Source organism: Chamaea fasciata, unplaced genomic scaffold (assembly GCF_029207755.1).
Source record: "Chamaea fasciata isolate MVZ Bird 193981 ecotype frontalis unplaced genomic scaffold, bChaFas1.0.hap1 SCAF_810, whole genome shotgun sequence".
Classification (NCBI taxonomy): Eukaryota; Metazoa; Chordata; class Aves; order Passeriformes; family Sylviidae; genus Chamaea; species Chamaea fasciata.
This window is the reverse complement of record NW_027094895.1, coordinates 7,073-30,910: the sequence shown is the minus strand read 5'-3', so window position 1 is coordinate 30,910 and position 23,838 is coordinate 7,073. Positions and strand designations below refer to the sequence as shown.

At 51.0% G+C, this 23,838-nt stretch overlaps 2 protein-coding genes across 4 annotated transcripts; one reads left to right on the top strand and one right to left on the bottom strand.

The window, feature by feature from the left end:
• The first annotated feature begins 1,841 nt into the window (after nt 1-1,841).
• On the top strand, nt 1,842-17,692 carry TGFB1 (transforming growth factor beta 1). 2 transcript variants are annotated; one of them, XM_066209266.1, is made up of 8 exons: nt 1,842-2,154; nt 4,643-4,848; nt 5,847-5,964; nt 7,709-7,798; nt 9,344-9,494; nt 11,019-11,172; nt 13,602-13,837; nt 16,815-17,692. In XM_066209266.1, the coding sequence occupies exons 1-7, from the start codon at nt 1,842-1,844 to the stop codon at nt 13,758-13,760; spliced, it is 1,191 nt and encodes a 396-aa protein (XP_066065363.1). In that variant the 3' UTR covers nt 13,761-13,837; nt 16,815-17,692. The 2 variants fall into 2 exon arrangements, with proteins under 2 accessions (XP_066065363.1, XP_066065362.1); XM_066209265.1 differs by lacking the exons at nt 1,842-2,154; nt 13,602-13,837; nt 16,815-17,692 and having other exon boundaries at nt 3,628-4,848; nt 11,019-11,593.
• CCDC97 (coiled-coil domain containing 97) lies at nt 14,358-22,172 on the bottom strand. 2 transcript variants are annotated; one of them, XM_066209267.1, is made up of 4 exons: nt 21,362-22,172; nt 19,753-19,992; nt 17,876-18,041; nt 14,358-16,862 (listed from the first exon to the last, which is right to left on the bottom strand). In XM_066209267.1, exons 1-4 carry the CDS (start codon nt 21,528-21,530, stop codon nt 16,511-16,513), a joined length of 927 nt encoding a protein of 308 aa, XP_066065364.1. In that variant the 5' UTR covers nt 21,531-22,172; the 3' UTR covers nt 14,358-16,510. The 2 variants fall into 2 exon arrangements, with proteins under 2 accessions (XP_066065364.1, XP_066065365.1); XM_066209268.1 differs by having other exon boundaries at nt 16,664-16,866.
• Nucleotides 22,173-23,838: the final 1,666 nt, after the last annotated feature.

The window sequence follows — 23,838 nt, the reverse complement described above, 5'->3', positions numbered from 1 at the left end:
GACAAGGAGGTGACAAACCGGGGACACAGCGGGACGAGAAGGAAGGAGCGGCACAGACCGGGACCACCCGGGACAAACCGGGACAAGGAGGTGACAAACCGGGGACCACCCGGGACAAACCGGGGACAAACCGGGACAAACCGAGACCACCCAGGAAGTACCGGGACAAACCGGGGACCACCCGGGACTGGCCAGGGACAAACAGGAAGGAGCGGGACCACCCGGGACAAAGCGGAGTCGGTAGCGGATCAGCGGGGACCAGCCGGGCCCACCCGGGACAGGGACCCCCGGGCCCACCCGGGCGCACCCGGGACAATCCGGGAGCGGAACCGAGGGCGGGAGGGGAAATCCGGGGGGGGGGGGGAGGGCGGGGGGGGCGTTCCCGGGCCCCGCGTGCGCTGTCCCGGGTTAAGTCCCGGTTATCCCGGGGCAGTTATCCGGTTTGGGGGTGTTTATCCCGGGTTTAGGAGGGTTTATCCCGGTCCTGAGGAGGCGTGCCCCGTTTCTAGCGGAGTTTATCCCGGGTTTAGGGGGGTTCGTCCCGGGTTAAGGGGATTTATCCCGGGTTTGGGGAGGTTATCCCGGTTTTAGGAGGATCTATCCTCGTTTTGGGAGGATTTATCCCGGGTTTGGGGAGGTTATCCCGATTTTACGAGGATTTATCCCGGTTCGGGGGGTTTATCCCGTTTCCGGGGGGGCGTGTCCCGATCCTGAGGAGTTTATCCCGGTTCGGAGGGGGCGTGCCCCGGCTTTAGGAGGGTTTATCCCGGTTTAGAAGGGTTTATCCCGGGTTTAGGGGAGTTTATCCCGCTCCCTGTGGTGTTTAACCCGTTCCAGGGCGGTTTATCCCGGTCCGGGATGGGTCTGTCCCGGTCCCCGTGGGTTTAACCCATCCCGGTTTATCCCGGGTTATCCCGGTCCATCCCCAGGGGTCTCTTTCTGTCCCGGTGGGTTTAACTCATCTCGGGAAATTCTCCCGTTCCCGGCGGGTTTATCCCGGTTTATCCCGTTCCCGGCGGGTTTAACCCGTTCCTGGCGGGTCTGTCCCGGTCTCTCCCGTTCCCGGCGGCTCTATCCCGGTTTATCCCGTTCCCGGCGGCTCTGTCCCGCTCTGTCCCGTTCCCGGCGGGTCTGTCCCGGTTTATCCCGTTCCCGGCGGGTCTCTCCCGTTCCCGGCGGCTCTGTCCCGTTCCCGGCGGGTCTCTCCCGGTCTGTCCCGCTCCCGGCGGCTCTGTCCCGGTTTATCCCGTTCCCGGCGGGTCTCTCCCGGTCTCGCCCGTTCGCGGGTGCTCTGTCCCGGTTTGTCCCGGTTTATCCCGTTCCCGGCGGCTCTGTCCCGCTCTGTCCCGTTCCCGGCGGGTCTCCCCTGCTCTGTCCCGTTCCCGGCCGCTCTGTCCCGGTTTATCCCGTTCCCGGCGGGTCTCTCCCGGTTTGTCCCGGTTTATCCCGCTCCCGGCGGCTCTGTCCCGGTTTATCCCGTTCCCGGCGGCTCTGTCCCGCTCTGTCCCGCTCCCGGCGGGTCTCTCCCGGTTTATCCCGTTCCCGGCGGGTCTCTCCCGTTCCCGGCGGCTCTGTCCCGGTTTATCCCGTTCCCGGCGGGTCTCTCCCGGTTTATCCCGTTCCCGGCGGGTCTCTCCCGTTCCCGGCGGGTCTCTCCCGGTTTATCCCGTTCCCGGCGGGTCTCTCCCGTTCCCGGCGGCTCTGTCCCGGTTTATCCCGTTCCCGGCGGCTCTGTCCCGCTCTGTCCCGCTCCCGGCGGGTCTCTCCCGGTTTATCCCGCTCCCGGCGGGTCTCTCCCGGTCTCTCCCGTTCCCGGGTGCTCTGTCCCGCTCCGTCCCGGGATGTCCGTGCCCGTGCTGCTGCTGTCGCTGCTGGCGGCCGCCCGCGCTCTCTCCACGTGCCGCACGCTGGACCTGGAGGCGGCGCGGCTGAAGCGGATCGAGGCCGTGCGGGGCCAGATCCTGAGCAAGCTGCGCCTGCCCGAGGCGCCCGCCGAGCCCGGCCCCGCGCGGCCGCTGCCCGACGACGTGCGGGCGCTCTACAACAGCACCCGGGAGCTGCTGCGCCAGCGGGAGCGGCGCCGGGAGCCCGAGGACCCGCAGGACTACTGGGCCAAGGAGCTGCTGCGCTTCCCCATGGAGAGCCCCGGGGACGGTGAGAGGGGACAGGGGACACGGCAGGGACACGGCAGGGACACGGCAGGGACACGGGGACACGGGGACATGGGGACAGGGACAGCCCGAGGACCCGCAGGACTACTGGGCCAAGGAGCTGCTGCGCTTCCCCATGGAGAGCCCCGGGGACGGTGAGAGGGGACACGGGGACAGGGGACACGGCAGGGACACGGGGACACGGGGACACGGGGACAGGGACAGCCTGAGGACCCGCAGGACTACTGGGCCAAGGAGCTGCTGCGCTTCCCCATGGAGAGCCCCGGGGACGGTGAGCGGGGACACGGGGACAGGGGACACGGCAGGGACACGGCAGGGACACTGCAGGGACACGGCAGGGACACGGGGACACCGCAGGGACACGGGGACACGGGGACACCACAGGGACACGGGGACACTGCAGGGACACGGGGACACGGGGACACCACAGGGACACGGGGACACTGCAGGGACATGGGGACACGGCAGGGACACGGGGACACTGCAGGGACACGGGGACACGGGGACACCACAGGGACACGGGGACACTGCAGGGACATGGGGACACGGCAGGGACACGGGGACACTGCAGGGACATGGGGACACGGGGTGACAAGGGACACCTACTCCCCACGGAGAGCCCCAGGGACGGGGAGCAGGGGGGACACGGGGACAGGGGAGGGGACAGACGGTGACAGAGGGGACAGATGGGCATGGGGACATGGAGGGGACAGATGGACACGGGGAGGGACAGCCGGACATGGGGACAGGGACACGGTGACACCGCTGGGGCGGGACACGGACACACGGACACTCGGTGGCCATCTGTCCACCCCAGAGTGACCACGGGGGGAAAAGGAACATCCCGGGGTCATCAGGGTGACCCCGAGGTGACCCTGGTTACCCTGAGGTGACCCCAGGGTGACCCCTGGGTGTCCCAGTGACCCCAAGGTGACCCAAATGACCCCAAGGTGACCCCAATGACCTCAAGGTGGCCCCAGTGACCCCGAGGTCACAACAGTGTCCCCAAGGTGACCCCAATGACCCCAAGGTGACCCCAGTGACCCCAAGTTGACCCCAATGTTCCCAAGGTCACCCTGGTGTCCCTGACGTGACTGTGGTGTCCCCGAGGTGACCCCAGTGACCCCGAAGTGACCCCGAGGTGACCCCAATGTCCCTGTGTGTGACCCCAATGACCCTGAGATGAGCTCGAGGTGACAGCGCTGTCCCCAAGGTGACCCCAGTGACCCCAAAGTGACCCCAGTGACCCCAAAGCGACCCCGAGGTGACCCCAATGACCCCTGGTGTCCTGGTGTCCCTGAGGTGACAGCAGTGTCCCCGAGGTGACCCCAATGTCCCCAACGACTCCGATGTGACCCTGGTGACCCCGAGGCCACCCTGGTGTCCCCGAGGTGACCCCAATAACCTCAAGGTGACAACAAAGACCTCAAGGTGACCCTGAGGTGACCTCGCGGTGACCCCCGGGTGACCCCAATGACCCCTGGGTGTGGCGGTGTCCCCGAGGTGACCCTGATGACCCTGAGGTGACCCCAATGTCCCTGAGGTGGCTCTGGTGTCCCCACGGTGACCCCGAGGTGTCCCCAGTGCTCCTGCGGTGACCCCTGGGTGTGCTGGTGTCCCCAGTGTCCCCATTGTCCCCAGTGACCCCAAATGTCCCCAGTGACCTCAAGGTCCCCAATGACCGTGATGTCCCCTGTGTCCCCAAATATCCCCAATGTCCCCATTGACCCCAATGTCCCCACTGTCCCCAATGACCTCAATGTCCCCATTGACCCCATTGACCCCAATGTCCCCAGTGACCTCAATGGCCCCAATGCCCCATGTGTCCCCAATGACCCCAATGTCCCCAGTGACCTCAAATGTCCCCAGTGACCTCAATGTCCCCGATGACCCCAGTGACCCCAATGACCCCAATGTCCCCAATGACCGTGATGTCCCCTGTGTCCCCAAATATCCCCAATGTCCCCATTGGCCCAAATGACCCAAATGACCCCATTGACCCCATTGACCCCAATGTCCCCAATATCCCATGTGTCCCCAATGACCCCAATGTCCACAAATGTCCCCAGTGACCCCATTGACCCCACTGACCCCAATGTCCCCAATGTCCCCATTGACCCCAATGACCCCAATGTCCCCATTGACCCCAATGACCCCAATGTCCCCAATGTCCCCATTGACCCCAATGACCCCATTGACCCCAGTGTCCCCATTGACCCCAGTGTCCCCAATGATGCCATTGACCCCTTTGACCCCAATGTCCCCATTGACCCCAATGACCCCAATGACCCCATTGACCCCAGTGTCCCCATTGACCCCAGTGTCCCCAATGATGCCATTGACCCCTTTGACCCCAATGTCCCCATTGACCCCAATGACTTCATTGTCCCCTGGGTCCCCAATGACCCCAATGTCCACAAATATCCCCAATGTCCCCAAACCCCCCAATGTCCCCGCTGATGTCCCCGCAGGTGTCCCCGAGCGCTGGCGCCCCACCCCCCGCAGTCTGTATTTCGTGTTCAACGCCTCCCGGGTGCGCGCCGGGCTGGGCCGCGCCGAGCTGAGCCGCGCCGAGCTGCGCCTGCTGCGCCAGGGGACAGCCGCGGGGACAGCGGGGACAGCCGCGGGGACAGCGGGGACCGCCGCTGAGACTGAGCAGAGAGTGGAGCTCTACCAGGTGGGACACTGGGGACACTGGGGACATTTGGGGACACTGGGGACACTGGGGACATTGGGGGGATTGGGGTCATTGGGGTCAATGGGGACATTGGGGACATTGGGGTCATCGGGGTCAATGGGGACATTGGGGGTCATTGGGGACAGTGAGAGGACACTGGGGACATTTGGAGAGATTGGGAACATTCGGGGACATTTGGGGACATTGGGGACATTGGAGTCATTTGGGTCATTGGGGACACTGGGGTCAAGGGGGTCACTGGGGACATTGGGGACACTGGGGACATTTGGGGTGATTGACGACATTGGGGACATTTGGGCTCATTGGGGACATTGGGGACACTGGGCTCATTGGGGACATTGTGGACACTGGGGTCATTGGGGACATTGTGGACACTGGGTTCATTGGAGACATTGTGGACACTGGGGACATTGGGGACATTGGGGACACTGGGGTCAAGGGGGTCACTGGGGACATTGTGGACACTGGGGACATTGGAGACATTGTGAACATTGGAGACATTGTGGACATTGGGGACATTGGGGACATTTGGGGACATTGGGGACATTGGGGACATTTGGGGACATTGGGGACATTTGGGGACATTTGGGGGGATTGAGGGGATTGGGGACCCTGGGGACAATGGGGACAACAACGGGGACAGTGACGGGGACAGCAGAGACTGAGCAGAGGGTGGAGCTCCGCCAGGTGGGACATTTGGGGACATCAGGGCCACTGGGGACATTGGGGACATTTGGGGTCATTGGGGACATTGGGGACATTTGAGGACATTGATGGGATTGGGGACATTGGGGACATTGGGGACATCGGTGACACGGGGCCCACGTGACGTCACAGCCGGGGGTGACACCAATTTTGGGGCAGCACCAAGGTGGGTCTCCCCCTTTCCTCCCTGGGGACACCTCTGGAGCTGTCCCCAAATGTCCCCAAATGTCCCCAATGTCCCCAATGTCCCCAAATGTCCCCAATGTCCCCAGGGCTTCGGGAACTCCTCGTGGCGTTACCTCCAGGGTCGCTCCGTCCGTGTCACCGCCGAGGACGAGTGGCTGTGGTTCGATGTCACCGACACCGTCCTGCAGTGGCTGCGCGGCTCCGGTGGGTGACGCCGACGTCCCCAAACGTCCCCAGTGTCACCGGCGTCCCCAACAATCCCCGAAAATTCCACCGAAATCGCCCCAAGTTCCGCCCAAATACGAGGGGGGAAAAAAAAAAATCCAAATTTTTTTCCCTAAAAATCTGATTTTTCCCGGTGGTGGCTCCGGTGAGGAAAATGCAAGGGGTGGCCCCAAAATTCCCTCAAAATTCCACAAAAATCCCACAGAAATCCCACAAAATACCCCTCAAAAATCCTCCCCAAATCTCCCCAAAATTCCTTAAAAATCTCCCAAATCTCCCTCAAAATCCCCCCGAAATTTCCACGAAAATCCCACAAAATTCCCCCTCAGAATCCCATCCAAAGCTCCCATAAAAATCCCGCAGAAATCCCACAAAAATGCCCCTCAAACCATCCCAAATCCCCCCAAAATTCCCCCAAATTCCCCAAAATCCCCCCAAATTCCCCCAAACCTCCCCAAAAATTCCACATAAAATCCCACCAAAATCCCCCCAAATTTCCCAGATTTCCCCCAAAATCCCCCTAAAATTGACTCAAATCCCTAAATTTTCCCCCAAATCCCCATAAAATCCACCAAAAATCCCTCAAAATCATCCCAATTCCTCCCAAAATTCCCCCAAAATTCCCCCAAAATCCCCCCAAACCATCCCAATTCCCCCCAAAAAAACCCCCCAAAAATCTCCCCAAATTGCCCAAAATCGCCAGAATTCCCCCCAAAACTCCCAAAAATCCCCCCAAATCCCCCAAAATCACCAGAATTTCCCCCAAAACTCAAAAAAATCCCCCCAAATCCCCCAAAATCACCAGAATTTCCCCCAAAACTCAAAAAAATCCCCCCAAATCCCCCAAAATCGCCAGAATTTCCCCCAAAACTCCCAAAAATCCCTCAAAATTGCCCAAAATCTCCAGAACTTTCCCCAAAACTCAAAAAAGTCCCCCCAAATTGCCCAAAATCTCCAGAATTACCCCCAACCCCCCCCCAAATTCCCCAAAATCTCGGGAATTTCCCCCAAATCCCCCAAAAATCCCCCAAAATCTCGGGAATTTCCCCCAAATCCCCCAAAATCGCCCCAAATCTCATGAATTTCCCCCAAAATCGCCCCAAATTTTGTGAATTTCCCCCAAAATCGCCCCAAATCTCGGGAATTTCCCCCAAAATCGCCCCAAATTTCGGGAATTTCCCCCAAAATTGCCCAAAATCTCGGGAATTTCCCCCAAATCCCCCAAAATCGCCCCAAATCTCATGAATTTCCCCCAAAATTGCCCCAAATCTCAGGAATTTCGCCCAAAATTGCCGCAAATCTCGGGAATTTCCCCCAAAATCGCCCCAAATCTCGGGAGTTTCCCCCCCAAACTCCCCAAAATTGCCCAAAATCTCGGGAATTTCCCCCAAATCCCCCAAAATTGCCCCAAATCTCGGGAATTTCCCCCAAATCCCCCAAATCTCGGGAATTTCCCCCAAATCCCCCAAAATGGCCCCAAATTTTGGGAATTTCCCCCAAAATCGCCCAAAATCTCGGGAATTCCCCCCAAATCCCCCAAATCTCGGGAATTTCCCCCCAAATCCCCCAAAATCTCGGGAATTTCCCCCCAAATCCCCCAAATCTCGGGAATTTCCCCCCAAATCCCCCCAAATCTCGGGAATTTCCCCCCAAATCCCCCCAAATCTCGGGAATTTCCCCCAAATCCCCCAAAATCTCGGGAATTTCCCCCAAACCTCCGCAGAGGCGCTGGGCGTGTTCCGGCTGAGCGTGCACTGCCCCTGCGAGCCCGGCGGCCACGGCGACGGCCCCACCCTCAAAATATCCGTGGAAGGTGCCGGAATTCGGGGGCTTCGGGGATTTCGGGGGATTTGGGGGGATTTGGGGGGATTTTGGGGGATTTTGGGGGGATTGGGATGATTTTGAGGGATTTTTGGTGGATTTTACAGGGATCTTGGGGGGATTTTGGAGGATTTTTTGGAAATTTCGGTGGATTTTATGGGGATTTTGGGGGGGGTTGGGGTGGATTTTGGGGGAATTTGGGGATTTTGGGGTTTTGGGAATTTTGGGAATTTTTTGGGAGTGATCGGGATGATTTTGAGAGATTTTGGGGGGATTTCTGGGGGATTTTGGGGGAATTTGGAGGAATTTCGGGGATTTTTAGGGGGATCGGGATGATTTTGAGGGATTTTTGGTGGATTTTATGGGGATTTTTGGGGGGATTTTGGGGGGGATTTTAGGGATTTGGGGGTTTTGGGAATTTCGGGGATTTTTAGGGGGATGGGGATGATTTTGAGGGATTTTTGGTGGATTTTACAGGGATCTTGGGGGGATTTTGGAGGATTTTTTGGAAATTTCGGTGGATTTTATGGGGATTTTGGGGGGTTTGGGGTGGATTTTGGGGGAATTTGGGGATTTTGGGGTTTTGGGAATTTTGGGAATTTTTTGGGAGTGATCGGGATGATTTTGAGAGATTTTGGGGGGATTTCTGGGGGATTTTGGGGGAATTTGGAGGAATTTCGGGGATTTTTAGGGGGATCGGGATGATTTTGAGGGATTTTTGGTGGATTTTGGGTGGATTTCGGGGGATTTTGGAAGATTTTTGGGAGGAATTTGGGGATTTTGGGGGGATTTTTAGGGGGAATGATTAGGGAATTTTTGGAGGGATTTTGAGGAAATGTTGGGGTTTTGGGGGGATTTTGGTGATTTTGGGGGGAATTTGGGGGAATTTGGGGGATTTTGGGGGATTTTGGGGATTTGGGGGATTTTGGGGGATTTTGGGGGGTGATTTAGGGATCGGGGGGACAATGGGCGTGGTCACCGCTGTGACACACAGGGGACATCCCGTGGTCATTGTGCCCTGAGGAGTGACCCCGGGGCATGGAGACCCCGATGTCCCCAGTGTCCCCAAATGCCCCCAATGACCCCATTGACCCCAATGTCCCCATTGACCCCAATGACCCCAAATGTCCCCAATGTCCCCAAATGACCCCAATGACCCCATTGACCCCAATGTCCCAAATGACCCCAATGTCCCCATTGACCCCAATGACCCCATTGACCCCAATGTCCCCAATGACCCCAATGTCCCCATTGACCTCAATGACCCCATTGACCCCAATGTCCCCAATGACCCCAATGTCCCCATTGACCCCAATGACCCCATTGACCCCAATGTCCCCAATGACCCCAATGTCCCCATTGACCCCAATGACCCCATTGACCCCAATGACCCCAATGACCCCAATGTCCCCATTGACCTCAATGTCCCCATTGACCCCAATGACCCCAATGTCCCCATTGACCCCAATGTCCCCATTGACCCCACTGACCCCAGCGTCCCCAATGTCCCCGATGTCCCCACTGTTGTCCCCATCAGGGTTCGAGCAGCAGCGAGGTGACATGCAGAGCATCGCGCGCCGTCACCGCCGTGTCCCCCACGTGCTGGCCATGGCGCTGCCGCCCGAGCGCGCCCAGGCCCTGCACGGCCACCGGCAGCGGCGGGCCCTGGAGGGACAGCACTGCGGGGGGTAGGGGACACCGGGGACACCGGGGACACCGGGGGGACTGGGGACACTGGGGACATTGGGGTCATTGGGGTCAATGGGGACATTGGGGTCAATGGGGACATTGGGGACATTGGGGTCATTGGGGTCAATGGGGACATTTGGGGTCATTGGGGTCATTGGGGACATTGGGGACATTGGGGTCATTGGGTTCAATGGGGTCAATGGGGTCAATGGGGACATTGGGGACATTGGGGACATTGGGGTCAATGTGGACACAGGGGTCATTGGGGTCAATGGGGTCAATGGGGACATTTGGGGTCAATGGGGTCATTGGGGACATTGGGGACCTTTGGGGTCATTGGGGTCATTGGGGTCAATGGGGTCAATGGGATCATTGGGGTCATTGGGGACATTGGGGACCTTTGGGGTCATTGGGATCATTGGGGTCATTGGGGTCATTGGGGACATTTGGGGACATTGGGGACATTGGGGACACTGGGGACACCGGGGGAATTGGGGTCAATGGGGACATTGGGGACATTTGGGGACATTGGGGACACTGGCACCCCCTGCCCTGACATTGGCGCCCTCAGGGTCCCCCTTTTGTCCCCCCTGGGGACATCCAGGGACCCCCAAACCCCCTCCCCCACCCGATATCTCCCTCAGGGAGAACAGGGGGACCCCAAAATTCCCCCCAACGCCCCCGAAAATCCCCCAAAAAACCCCAAAAAACCCCAAAATCTCTCCAAAATCCTCCCAAAAGCCCCCAAATTCCCTCAAAGTCCAGAAACCCTCCCCAAAACCCTCGGAAATTCCCTTCAAAATCCCCGACGCCGCTTGAAACTCCCGAAATCCACCCCCAAAAACCCCCCAAAAAAACACCCAAACCCCCCCCCAAAACCCTCAAAAAAACCCCAAAAAACCTCAAAAACCTCCAAAACCCAAAAATCTCTCCAAAATCCTCCCAAATGCCCCCAAATTCCCTCAAAGTCCAGAAACCCTCCTCAAAACCCTCCCTGCAAAATCCCCCCAGCGCCGCCTGAAACCCCCTAAATCCACCCCAAAAAAACCCCCAAAACCCCCAAAAAACCCTAAAAAACCCCAAAAATCCCAAAAAAACCCCCAAAACCCCCGAATCCTCCCCAAAGCCCCCAAATTCCCTCAAAGTCCAGAAACCCTCCCCAAAACCCTCGGAAATTCCCTTCAAAATCCCCCCGACGCTGCCTGAAACCCCCGAAATCCACCCCAAAAAACCCCCCAAAAATGCCCCCAATAAAACCCCCCAAAAACCCTCAAAAACCCCCCAAAAAAACCCCAAAAAACCCCCAAAACCCAAAAATCTCTCCAAAATCCTCCCAAATGTCCCCCAAATTCCCTCAAAGTCCAGAAACCCTCCTCAAAACCCTCCCTGCAAAATCCCCCCAGCACCGCCTGAAACCCCCTAAATCCACCCCCAAAAAAACCCAAAAAACCCCAAAAACCCTAAAAAACCCCCCAAAATCCCCAAAAATCCCAAAACCCCCCAAAATCTCCCCAAACGCCCAGCCCAGAGGAGCAGAGCTGCTGTGTCCGTCCTCTCTGGATCGATTTCCGCCGGGACCTGCAGTGGAAGTGGATCCACGAGCCGCGGGGCTACATGGCCAACTTCTGCGGGGGGCCGTGCCCCTACATCTGGAGCTCCGACACCCACTACAGCAAGGTCGGGCTCTGGGGAGAATTTGGGGGGATTCGGGAAAATTTGGGGGGATTTGGGAAAATTTGGGGGGATTCGGGGTGATTTGGGGTGATTTTGGGATGATTTTGGGATGATTTTGGGGTGATTCGGGGTGATTTTGGGGTGATTTTGGGGTGATTTTGGGGGTACACGGCCAACTTCTGCGGGGGGCCGTGTCCCTACATCTGGAGCTCCGACACCCACTACAGCAAGGTCGGGCTTTGGGGAGAATCTGGGGGGATTCGGGAAAATTTGGGATGATTTGGGGTGATTTGGATGATTTTGGGATGATTTTGGGGTGATTTTGGGATGTTTTTGGGGGTACACGGCCAACTTCTGCGGGGGGCCGTGCCCCTACATCTGGAGCTCCGACACCCACTACAGCAAGGTCGGGCTTTGGGGAGAATCTGGGGGGATTCGGGAAAATTTGGGGGGATTCGGGAAAATTTGGGGGGATTTGGGGTGATTTTGGGGTGATTTGGGGTGATTTTGGGGTGATTTGGGGTGATTTTGGGGTGATTTTGGGGTGATTTGGGATGATTTTGGGGTGATTTGGGGTGATTTTGGGGTGATTTTGGGGTGATTTGGGGTGATTTTGGGGTGATTTTGGGGTGATTTGGGATGATTTTGGGGTGATTTGGGGTGATTTTGGGGTGATTTGGGGTGATTTTGGGGTGATTTTGGGGTGATTTGGGGTGATTTGGGATGATTTGGATGATTTTGGGGTGATTTGGGATGATTTTGGGGTGATTTGGGATGATTTTGGGGTGATTCGGGGTGATTTTGGGGGTACATGGCCAACTTCTGCGGGGGGCCGTGCCCCTACATCTGGAGCTCCGACACCCACTACAGCAAGGTCGGGCTCTGGGGAGAATTTGGGGGGATTCGGGAAAATTTGGGGGGATTTGGGAAAATTTGGGGGGATTCGGGGTGATTTGGGGCGTCCTGGAGGTGATTTGAGGGGATTTCGGGGGGTTTGGGGAGGATTTCAGGCGATTTTGGGGGCGATTTCAGGGCGTTTGGGGAGGATTTTGGGGGGATTTTGGGGGGATTTTGGGGGGATTTTGGGGGGAATTCTGGAGGGTCCTGGAGGTGATTTGAGGGGATTTGGGTTTTTTTGCGGGGGGTTCTTTTGGGGTGATTTTAGGGGTGTTTTGGGGTATTTCAGGTGTATTTTAGGTGTGTTTTGGGGTATTTTTGGGGGGTATTTATTTTGGGGTGCTTTGGGGCTATTTTGGGGTGATTTGAGTGCATTTCGGGCTGTTTTGGGGTGATTTTGGAGTATTTCAGGTGTATTTTGAGGTGTTTTGGGGGTGTTTTCGGTGTGTTTTGGGGGGTTGTTTTGGGGTACTCTGAAGGGATTTTGGTGACGCCTTTGAGGTGTATTTTGGGGTTTTTTTGAGGAGGTTTTGTGCTGTTTTCTGGAGGTTTTGGGCACATTTCGGGTGTATTTTGGGATGTATTTTTCAGGTATTTCAGGTGTATTTTGGGGTTATTTTGGGTGTATTTTGGGCACATTTTGGTGTATTTGGGGCACATTTTGGGTGTATTTTTGGTCTATTTCGGGGTGTATTTTTGGTATATTTTGGGATTATTTCGGGGTTGTTTTGGGGTGTATTTTTAGTGTATTTTGTGCATATTTTGAGTGTATTTGGGGTTATTTTGGGTGTATTTTGGGATGGATTTTTCAGGCATTTCAGGTGTATTTTGGGTTATTTTTGTGCATATTTTGGGTGTATTTTGGGGTTATTTTGGGGTTATTTTGGGTGTATTTTGAGTGTATTTGGGGTTATTTTGGGGTGTATTTTTGGTGTATTTTGGGATTATTTTGGGGTTATTTTGGGGTGTACTCTGGGATGGATTTTTCAGGTATTTCAGGTGTATTTCAGGTGTATTTCGGGGTTATTTTTGTGCATATTTTGGGTTATTTTTTTGCATATTTCGGGTGTATTTTGGGGGTTATTTTGGGGTTATTTTGGGTGTATTTTGGGGTGTATTTTTAGTGTATTTTGAGGTTATTTTGAGTGTATTTTAGGTGTATTTTGGGGTGTACTCTGGGGTGTATTTTTCAGGTATTTCAGGGTTATTTTTGTGCATATTTCGGGTGTATTTTGGGCGTTATTTTGGGATTATTTTGGGTGTATTTTGGGGTGTATTTTGGATTATTTTGGGTTATTTTGGGGTGTATTTTTAGTGTATTTTGAGGTTATTTTGAGTGTATTTGGGGTTATTTTGGGGTGTACTCTGGGATGGATTTTTTCAGGCATTTCAGGTGTACTTCGGGTGTATTTTCCATCCGTCTCCGCCGTACTTCAGATCATTCTTTTCGGGGTATTTCGGCTGCGTTTTGGGCCCACTTCCCCACATTTCGGGCTCATTTCCAGCCCCAAATCCCCCATTTTTGTGCCCCCCAGGTGCTGGCCCTGTACAACCTGCACAACCCCGAGGCGTCGGCGGCGCCGTGCTGCGTCCCCCAGAGCCTGGAGCCCCTTCCCATCATTTACTACGTGGGGAGAAAAGCCCGGGTGGAGCAGCTCTCGGGGATGGTGGTCAGCGCCTGCAAGTGCAGCTGACCCCGCCCCGAAGAATCCCCAAAACTGCCGCCAAAAATTCCTGCCTCCGCCGCAGAAAGTTCCCAGAAAATTTCCAGGTTTTGCTACCAATAAATGTTATTTAATTTCTCGGGTTTTGTTGTTTTTTTGGGGGTTTTTTTTTGGGTTGTTGGGGGTTTTTTTTCGGAGTTCGGTGGGTGCAAATCCCCCCCCCCAAAAACCCCCCAAATCCAGCACAAAAAAATCATCCCAAAAATCATCCCCCAACCCCCTCAAAAAGCCCCAAAAATCCTCCCAAAAATCCTCCCCAAAAATCCCCAAAATCCCCCTAAAAAATCCCCAAAATCCCCCTCTCCCCCAATTTTTTTTTTTTTTAGTTTGGCTGCAATTCCCCTCCAAAACCCCCCACAAAAAAAACCCCCAAAAATCTCCCCCCCCCGCCAAAAAAATCCCTCCCCAAATCCCCAAAATCCTCCCCCAAAATCCCCCTAAAAAATCCCCCCCAAAAATCCCCAAATCCACCACAAAAAGCCTCAAAATCCCCCCCAAAAACACCCCGAAAATTCCCCAAACCGGCCCCCAAAACTCCTGCCTCCGCAACGAAAAATTCACAGGACATTGAACCAACAAATGTCATTTAATTTCTCGGGTGTTTTGGTTTGTTTTGGGGGTTTTTTTTTCGGAGATGGGTGGTCACAAATGGCCCCCCTCCCAAAAATCCCCAAATCCACCAAAAAACCAAAAAAAAAATCAGCTCTGCACCGAAAAATTTCAAGACTCATCGTATCAATAAATGTTATTTCATTTCTCGGGTTTTGTTGGTTTTTTGGGGGTTTTTTTTGGGTTTTTTTTTTTGTTTTGTTTTTGAGTTTGGCTGCAATTCCCCTCCAAAACCCCCCACAAAAAAAAACCACCCAAAAATCTCCCCGTCCCCAAAAAATCCCTCCCAAAATCCCCAAAAATCCTCCCCCAAAAATCCCCAAAATCCCCCTAAAAAATCCCCCCAAAATCCCCAAATCCACCGTAAAAAAACCCCCCCAAAAAAATCCCCAAAAATTCATCACAAAAGGCCGAAAAAATCCACCCCAAAAAAAATCCCCAAATCCACCCAAAAGTCCCCCCAAAAACCCACCCAAAAATGCCCCAAAAATTCCCAAAACCGCCCCCAAAAAATTCCCAAAACCGCCCCAAAAAATTCCCAAAACCGCCCCCAAAAATTCCTGCCTCTGCCACTAAAAGTCACCGGGTTATTGCACCGATAAATGGTTTTTAATTTCTCAGGTTTTTTGTTGGTTTTTTTTCCCGGAGTTTCCCCCAAAATCCCAAAATCCTCCCCCAAAAAAATCATCCCCAAAAATCATCCCAAAAATCCCCAAATCCAGCAAAAAAAAAAATCCCCCCCGAAATCCCGCTCAAAAAATCTCCCCAAAAAATCCCCAAATCCACCGGAAAAAGCCTCAAAAAAGGACCCAAAATTCCCCAAAAATCCCCCAAAACCACCCCCAAAACCGACCCAAAATTCCCCCAAAAAATCCCCAAAATTCTCCCCAAAAAACCCCAAAATCCACCCGAAAATCCCCCCGAAAATCCCCCCAAAACCGACCGAAAAACCGACCCAAAATTCCAAAAAAAATCCCCAAAATTCATCCAAAAAACCCCAAAATCCACCCAAAAATCTCCCCAAACCACCCCAAAAACCAACCCAAAATTCCCCAAAAAATCCCCAAAATTCATCCAAAAAACCCCAAAATCCACCCAAAAATCCCTCCCAAAAATCCCCCAAAAACTGACCCAAAAACTGACCCAAAATTCCCCCCAAAAATCCCCAAAATTCATCCCAAAAAACCCAAAATCCACCCAAAAATCCCTCCCAAAAATCCCCCAAAAACCGACCCGAAATTCCCCCAAAATCCCCAAAATTCATCCCAAAAAGCCCCAAAAATTGTCCCCAAAATCCCCATCCAGCAATAAAATTAATTTAATTGTTTTCCCCCAATGTTTGGGAATTTTGGGGAATTTGGGGCTGAAAATTTGGGGAATTTGGGGCTGAAATTTGGGTGAATTTTGGGCTGAATTTGGGCTGAATTTGGTTTAATTTTGGGCAATTTTTTTGGGTAATTTTGGCCAAATTTTGGGCTGGAATTTTGGGCTAAATTTGGGGTATTTTGGAGGATTTTAGGCTGGAATTTTGCGGGGTTTGGGATAATTTTGGGCTGAATTTTGGGTAAATTTTGGGTGAATTTTGGGCGGAATTTTGTGGGATTTGGGCTGAATTTTGACCTGAATTTTGGGTTAATTTTGTGGAATTTTCGGGGAATTTTGGGTGAATTTTGGGTTGAATTTTGCGTTAATTTTGGGGCTGATTTTGGGGTGAATTTTTGGCTGAATTTTGGGTGAATTTTCTGGAATTTTCTGGGAATTTTGGGCTGAATTTTTGGCTGGATTTTGGGGTGAATTTTGGGTTGATTTTGGGTGATTTTGGGTAAATTTTGGGTCTCTATTCCAGCAGGGGGGCCTGGCTGGGCTCCTCCTCATCGAAGTATCGATTTTTGAGGAATTTTGGGGCAATTTTGGGGAGAATTCTGTGCAAATTTTTTGAGGTTTTGGGCTGAAAACTTAGGGAATTTTTGGGCTGAATTTTGGGTGAATTTTGGGGAATTTTGGGCAGAAATCTGGGGACTTCTGGGCCGAATTTTGGATGAACTTCGAGGAATTTTTGGCTGAATTTTGGGTGAATTTGGGCTGAATTTTTGGGTGGATTTTACGGAATTTTAGGTGAATTTTGGGCTGAAAATCTGTGGAATTTTGCGGCTGAATTTTGGGCTGATTTTGGGTGAATTTTGGGCTGAATTTTGTGGGAATTTTGGTGGGGCAGAAATCGGGATTTTCGGGCTGGATTTTGGGTGAATTTTGTGGAATTTTTTGGGAATTTTTGGGCTGAAAGTTTGTGGAATCTCGTGGGTGAATTTTGGGGAGTTTTGGGTTGATTTTGGGTTGATTTTGGGCGATTTTGGGTCTCTATTCCAGCAGGGGGGCCTGGCTGGGCTCCTCCTCATCGAAGTATCGATCCTCCAGGTCCCGGGCCACGATGTCCAGGTTGTCCAGATCCGGGTTTTCGTCCACCTGGCTGCCACGTTCGGGGCGAATTTGAGGGATTTGGGGCAATTCGGGAATTTTGGGTGAAATTTGGGGGACTGTTGGGTGAATTTTGTGGAATTTTGGGCGGAATTTTGGGCTGAAATTTGGGTGAATTTTGGGCTGGGTTTTGGGTGAATTTTGTGGAATTTTTAGAAAAATGTGGAATTTTGGGTGGATTTTTGGGTTAATTTGGGGGAATTTGGGGCTGAATTTTGGGCGAATTTAGGGGTGAAATTTGGGTGAATTTTGGGCCGGATTTTGGGTGAATTTTGTGGAATTTTTAGAAAAATGTTGTGGAATTTTGGGCGGATTTTTTTGGGGGTTAATTTGGGGGAATTTTGGGCTGATTTTGGGGGAATTTTGGGCTGATTTTGGGGCGATTTTGGGGTTGGTTTTGGCGGTGAAATTTGGGTTGAACGGGGCGGAATTTTGGGTAATTTTGGGCCAAAATTTGGGGAATTTTGGACTGAATTTTAGACTGATTTGGTAGAATTTTTGGGTGAATTTTGGGCAATTGTGGCCTGGAATTTTGGGGTGACATTTTGGCCTGAAATTTGGGGAATTTGGGGTGATTTTGGGCTGGAATTCGGGGTGAAATTTGGGGTGATTTGAGGGAATTTTGTGTGAATTTTGGGGAATTTTTGGCTGAATTTTGGGTTGATTTTGGGGTGATTTTCAGCTGATTTTGGGTGATTTTGGGGCAGATTTTGGGGCGATTTTTGGGGATTTTGGGGTGATTTTGGGGCTGATTTTAAGGCAGGTTTTGGGGTGAATTTTGGGGATTTTGGGGCAGATTTTGGGGTGAATTTTGGGGATTTTGGGGCGATTTTGGGGGGGATTTTTGGGGTGATTTTGGGGCAGATTTTGGGGCAGATTTTGGGGTGAATTTTGGGGATTTTGGGGCTGATTTTAAGGCAGGTTTTGGGGTGAATTTTGGGGATTTTTGGGCTGATTTTGGGACTGATTTTGGGGTGAATTTGGGGGATTTTGGGGCTCACCTGTAGTCGAAATCCCCGTCCTGCCCCTCCAGGAACCTCTGGTACATGCGGGTGGTGAATTCCAGGCGCAGCAATTCCCGCTCGGCGGCGTCGGGGACGCGGCCTTCGTCATCGTCATCATCATCATCTTCCTCCTCCTCTTCATCATCCTCCTCATCGTCCTGGGCTGGAACGGCCAAAATCCCAATAAAATCCCCCCAAAATCCCCCAAAATGGCTCAAAAAAAATCTCATTAAAATCTCAATAAAATCTCAATAAAATCTCAATAAAATCTCAATAAAATCACAATAAAATCACAATAAAATCCCAATAAAATCCCAACGAAATCCCAATAAAATCTCAATAAAATCCCAATGAAATCCCAATAAAGTCCCAATAAAATCCCAATAAAATCCCAATAAAATCCCAATGAAATCCTAATAAAGTCCCAATAAAATCCCAATAAAATCCCAATGAAATCCCAATAAAGTCCCAATAAAATCCCAATAAAATCCCAATGAAATCCCAATAAAGTCCCAATAAAATCCCAATGAAATCCCAATAAAGTCCCAATAAAATCCCAATAAAATCTCATTAAAATCCCAATAAAATCTCAATAAAATCCCAATAAAGTCCCAATAAAATCCCAATAAAGTCCCAATAAAATCCCAATAAAATCCCAATAAAGTCCCAATAAAATCCCAATAAAATCCCAATAAAATCCCAATAAAGTCCCAATAAAATCCCAATAAAATCCCAATAAAATCCCAATAAAGTCCCAATAAAATCTCAATAAAATCTCATTAAAATCCGAATAAAATCTCAATAAAATCTCATTAAAATCCGAATAAAATCTGAATAAAATCCCAATAAAATCCCTCAGTTCCCGCTCAGGGACGTGATCTTCATCATCATCATCATCTTCCTCCTCATCTTCCTCATCCTCGTCATCATACTGGGCTGGAACGGCCAAAATCCCCCAAAAATCCCCCAAAATCCCCCCTAAAAACCCCAAACAATCCCAAAATTCCCCCAAATCATCCCAAATCCTCCAAATTCCCCAAAATCCCCCTAAAAAAACCCCAAAATCCCCCCCAAAGAAACCTAAAAACCCCCAATATCTCCTAAAATCGTCCAAAAATCCCCCAAATCCCCCAAAATCCCCAAACTCCCCCAAAATGCCACCAAAATCTTCCCAAAACCCCCTAAAAAATCCCTCAAAAATCCCCCCAAATCCCCCAAAATTCCCCAAAATCCCTGCAACGATCCGAGATTCCTCCAAAACCCCCCTAAAACCCCCCCAAATCCTCAAAAAATCCCCCCAAATCTCCTAAAATTCCCCCGAACCCCTCAAAAATCCTCTAAAATCCCCCAAACGATCCCCAAAATTCCCTCAAAATTCCCCCAAATCCTCCGAAATCCCCAAAATTCCCCCAAAATTTCCCCCAAACCCCCAAAATTCCCTAAACTTCCCCCAAAATCCCCTAAAAAAACCTCCAAATTCCCAAAACGATCCCAAAATCCCCCAAAATCCCCTCAAATCCCCCCAAATTTCCCAAAACCCCCCAAAATCCCCCCAAATTCCCCCAAATTTCCCCAATCCCCCCCAAATCCCCCCAAAATCCCCCAAATCCCCCCAAAATCCCCTAAAATCCCCCCAAATGTCCCAAAACCCCCCAAATTTCCCCCAAATTTCCCAACCCCCCCAAAATCCCCCAAATCCCCCAAATCCCCCCAAAATCCCCTAAAATCCCCCCAAATTTCCCAAATCCCCCCAAAATCCCCTCAAAATCCCCCCAAAATCCCCCCAAATCCCCCCAAAATCCCCCAAATTCCCCCAAAATGTCCCAAAATCCCCCAAATCCCCCCAAATTTCCCAACCCCCCCCGGCCCCTCACCCGTGGTGTCCTCGAGGGCGCGGAGCAGCAGCTCCCGCAGGTTCTGGGGCTCCCCCGAGATTTTGGGGTGAATTTGGGGGATTTTGGGGCCGCCCTGGGGGGTTTTGGGGTCCCCCAGGAGGATTTCGGGGTTTTTGGGGTGGATTTGGGGGGTTTTGGGGTCCTGGAACCTCCCGATGTAGTGATGGAAGAGCCCCGGGGCCCGGAGGCGCATCTGCTCCTGGCTGAAATATTCTCCTCCTAAAAATGGGGGGAAAAACGGGGAAATCGGTGAAAAAGGGGGGGAAATAAAGGGGAAAAGTGGGGGGGGGGGGGGGGGGGGAATCCATAAATTTTGGGGGGAAAAAAGGGGAAAAAAAGGGGGAAAAAAGGGGGAAAAGGGGGAAAAATTTTCACAAATTTTGGTTTAAAAAAAGGGAAAAAAGGGGGAAAAAAAGGGGGAAAATGGGGGGAAATTTCACAAATTTTGGGGGAAAAAAGGGGAAAATGGGGAAAAAAGTCCACAAATTTTGGGGGGAAAAAAAATCGGGGAAAAAAAAGGGGGAAAATGGGGAAAAAATTTCACATATTTTGGTGAAAAGAAAAGGGAAAAAAAGGGGGGGAAAGGGGGGAATGGGGAAAAAAATCACAAATTTTGGTGAAAAAAAGGGGAAAAAAGGGGAAAAAAACGGGAAAAAGGGGGGGAAATGGGGAAAAATTTCACATATTTTGGTGAAAGAAAAAAGGGGAAAAAAGGGGGGAAAAGGGGGAAAATGGGGGAAAATGGGGAAAAATTTCACAAACTTTGGGGAAAAAAAAGGGGGAAAAATAAGGGAAAAAAAAGGGAAAAAAAAGGGAAAAATGGGAAGGGAAATGGGGAAAATTCGGGGAAATTTGGGGAAATGGGGGGAAAATGGGGGGAAATGGCAAAATTAGGGGAAAAAATGGAGGAAAATGAGAAAAACAGGGAAATTGGTGGAAAATTGGGAAAAACATCTACAATCTTTGGTGAGAAAAAAAAGGGAAAAAATGGGGAAAACCCGGGGAAATCGGTGAAAATGGGGGAAAAAAATCCACAATTTTTGGTGAAACAAAAAAGGAAAAAAAAATGGGGGGAAAAATGGGGGGAGATTGGAGGGAAAATGAGCGGAAATAGGGGGAAAAGGTGAAAAACAGGAATAAATTGAGGGAAAAAGAGGAAAATTGGGGAGAAATGGTGAAAAATGGGGAAAATTGGGGAAAACTGGGGGGAAATGGGGGGAAATGGGGGGAAAATGGGGAAAAATGGGGAAAAATCAGGGGAAATGGGGGGGAATGGGAAAATCGGGGGAAATTGGAGATAATTGGGGGAAATGGGGGAAAAGGGGGGAAATTCCACAACTTTTGGTGAAAAACGGAGGAAAAAAGGGGGGAAAAAAGTGGGAAAAACAGGAAAAAATGGGGGAAATGGGGGAGAAAAATCGGGAAGAAAAGGGGGGGGGGAAGGAGGAAAACGGGAAAAAAAAATGGGGAAAAACAGGAAAAAAAAACGAGGAAATGGGAGGAAAAACGGGGGAAAAAAATGATTTGGTGTCCCCGGGATTGGCGTCCCCGGAATCGGCGTCCCCGGATTGTGTGTCCCCCCCGGTACCTCGGATCAGCTCCCGCAGGGCCGCGTATCTTCGGTTCCGGAGGCGCGTTCTGGCCGCGGGGCGGCCCCGGCGGCGAGTTTGGGGCGAATTCGGCGGGTTTGGGGATTTTGGGGGAGATTCGGGAGATTTGGGGGGGTCCCCGCGGGGGGTTTGGGGGGGTTCGGCCATGAGAGGGGGATGAGAAGTGGGGAGGGATCCCCCTCCCCCCCCCTAAAAAAAAATGGAGAGAGGGGAGACCCCGAAATGGGGGGAAATCCTAAAAAAACGGGGAAAATCCCACCCAAAATGGGGGAGAGTGACAAAAAATGGGGGAAAATGCTGAAAAATAGGGAAAAATGGCAAAAAACCCGGGAAATGCCCCCAAAATGGGGGAAAGTGCCAAAAAAATGGGGAAAATGCTGAAAAATAGGGAAAATGCCAAAAAGCCCGGGGAAATCCCCCAAAATGGGGGAGAGTGACAAAAAAATGGGGAAAATGCTGAAAAATAGGGAAAAATGCCAAAAAACCCGGGGAAATCCCCCCAAAATGGGGGAGAGGACCCCGAAAGGGAAAAGACGATCCCAAAATCTCTCAGGAATTTTGGGGGGACCCCACAAAACCTCCCCCGGGATTCCCCAAAAGTCTCAGCGAGTCCCAACCCGCGACCGGAAGCTCAAAACCTTCCCCGGGACCCCAAAAATCCTCGCGGGGACCCCAAAAATCTCTTCGGGACCCCAAAAATCCCCCGAGACCCCAAAATTCCGCCCCGGGACCCCCAAAACTTCCCGGTGGTTCCGCCCGGTTTCGTTTCGGTGCGACACGGGCGGCGGTTCAGGGGGCGTGGCGCGTTCTGACGTCACTTCCGGTGCGGAGGGAACAACGGCGTCGCTCGAAGGTTCCGCGTGGTTTTGGTTCCGGGCTGGACCCCGAAAATTCCCGATTTTCTCCCAAAATTTATCCCGAGATTTATCCCCGAATTGGTTTGGGAGGTTTTTATTCGTTTCTTTTCCCGTTTTTCTGCTTTTTATGGAATTTTTAGAGGCCGAAAAGGTGCAAAAATCCCCCAAAATTTCCCCAAAAATAAGAAAAATTGGGGAAAAGAGTGAAAAAAATTCCCAAAAAAAAGGGAGAAAAATTGGGGGTGAAAGTGAAAGTCCGAAAAAATGTGGAGGGAATTGGGGCAGGAAAGGGAGGAGGAAAATTGGGGGAAAAGGGGGAAAAGTTGGAGTTAAAAAGGGGGAAAATGGGGAAATTTGGGGAAAAAATGGGGGGAAAAAATGGGGAAAATTGGGAAAAAATGGGGGAAAATGGGGAAATACCGGGAAGAAAAAGGGGGAAATGGAGGGGAAAAAAAAGGAAAAAATCAGAAAAAAATGAGAAAAAAAGGGGGGAAATCAGAAAAAAAATGGGAAAAATCAGAGAAAATGGGGAAAATGGGAAAAAGAGAGAAAAATGAGAAGAAAAGGAAAAAAACAGGGAAAAAAGGAGGGAAAATCAGAAAAAAATGGGGGGAAATCAGAAAAAATTGGGGATAATGGGAAAAAGGGAGAAAAAAATCAGAAAAAAGGGGAAAATCAGAATTAAATGGGAAAAATGGGAAATGAATGGGGAAAAACGAGAAAAAAAGGGGGAAATGGGAAAAATGGAGAAAAAATGAGAAAAAAATTGGGGGAAAATCAGAAAAAAATGGGAAAAATGAGAAAAAAAGGGAAAAATCAGAAGAAAGGAAAATCAGAAGAATGGGGGAAAATGAGGAAAAAATCGGGGGGAAAAATCAGGAAAAAATTGGAAAAATTAGAAAAGAATGGGAAAAATGGAAAAACATCAGAAAAAAAAGGGGGGGAATGGGGAAAAATCAGGAAAAAATGGGGGAAAATGGGGAAAAATCAGGAAAAATGGAAAAAAAATCAGAAAAAAGGGGGAAACCAGAATAAAATGGAGACAAATCAGGAAAAAAATGGAAAAAATCAGAAGAAAGGGGAAAATCAGGGGAAAAAATGGGGAAAAACTCAGGAAAAAATGGGGAAAAAATCAGGAAAAAATGGGGAAAAAATCAGGAAAAAAATGGGGAAAAAGATCAGGGGAAAATGGGGAAAAATCAGGGAAAAATGGAAAAAAAATCAGAAAAAAGGGGGAAAACCATAATAAAATGGAGAAAAATCAGGAAAAAATGGGGAAAAAGGAAAAAATGGGGGAAAATGGGGAAAAATCAGGAAAAAATGGAAAAACTCAGGAAAAAATGGGGAAAAAATGGGGAAAAAATCAGGGGGAAATGGGGAAAAAAATCAGGAAAAAAAAGGGGAAAAATCAGGAAAAAATGGGGAAAAAATTAGGGAAAAATGGGGAAAAAATCAGGAAAAAATGGGGAAAAAAATCAGGAAAAAAATGGGAGAAAATTCAGGAACAAAAGGGAAAAACGGGAAAAAAAATCAGAAAATGGAAAAACCCCCCCAAAAAATCCAGGAATTCTTGGGAAAAATCTGGGGGGAAAAGGGAC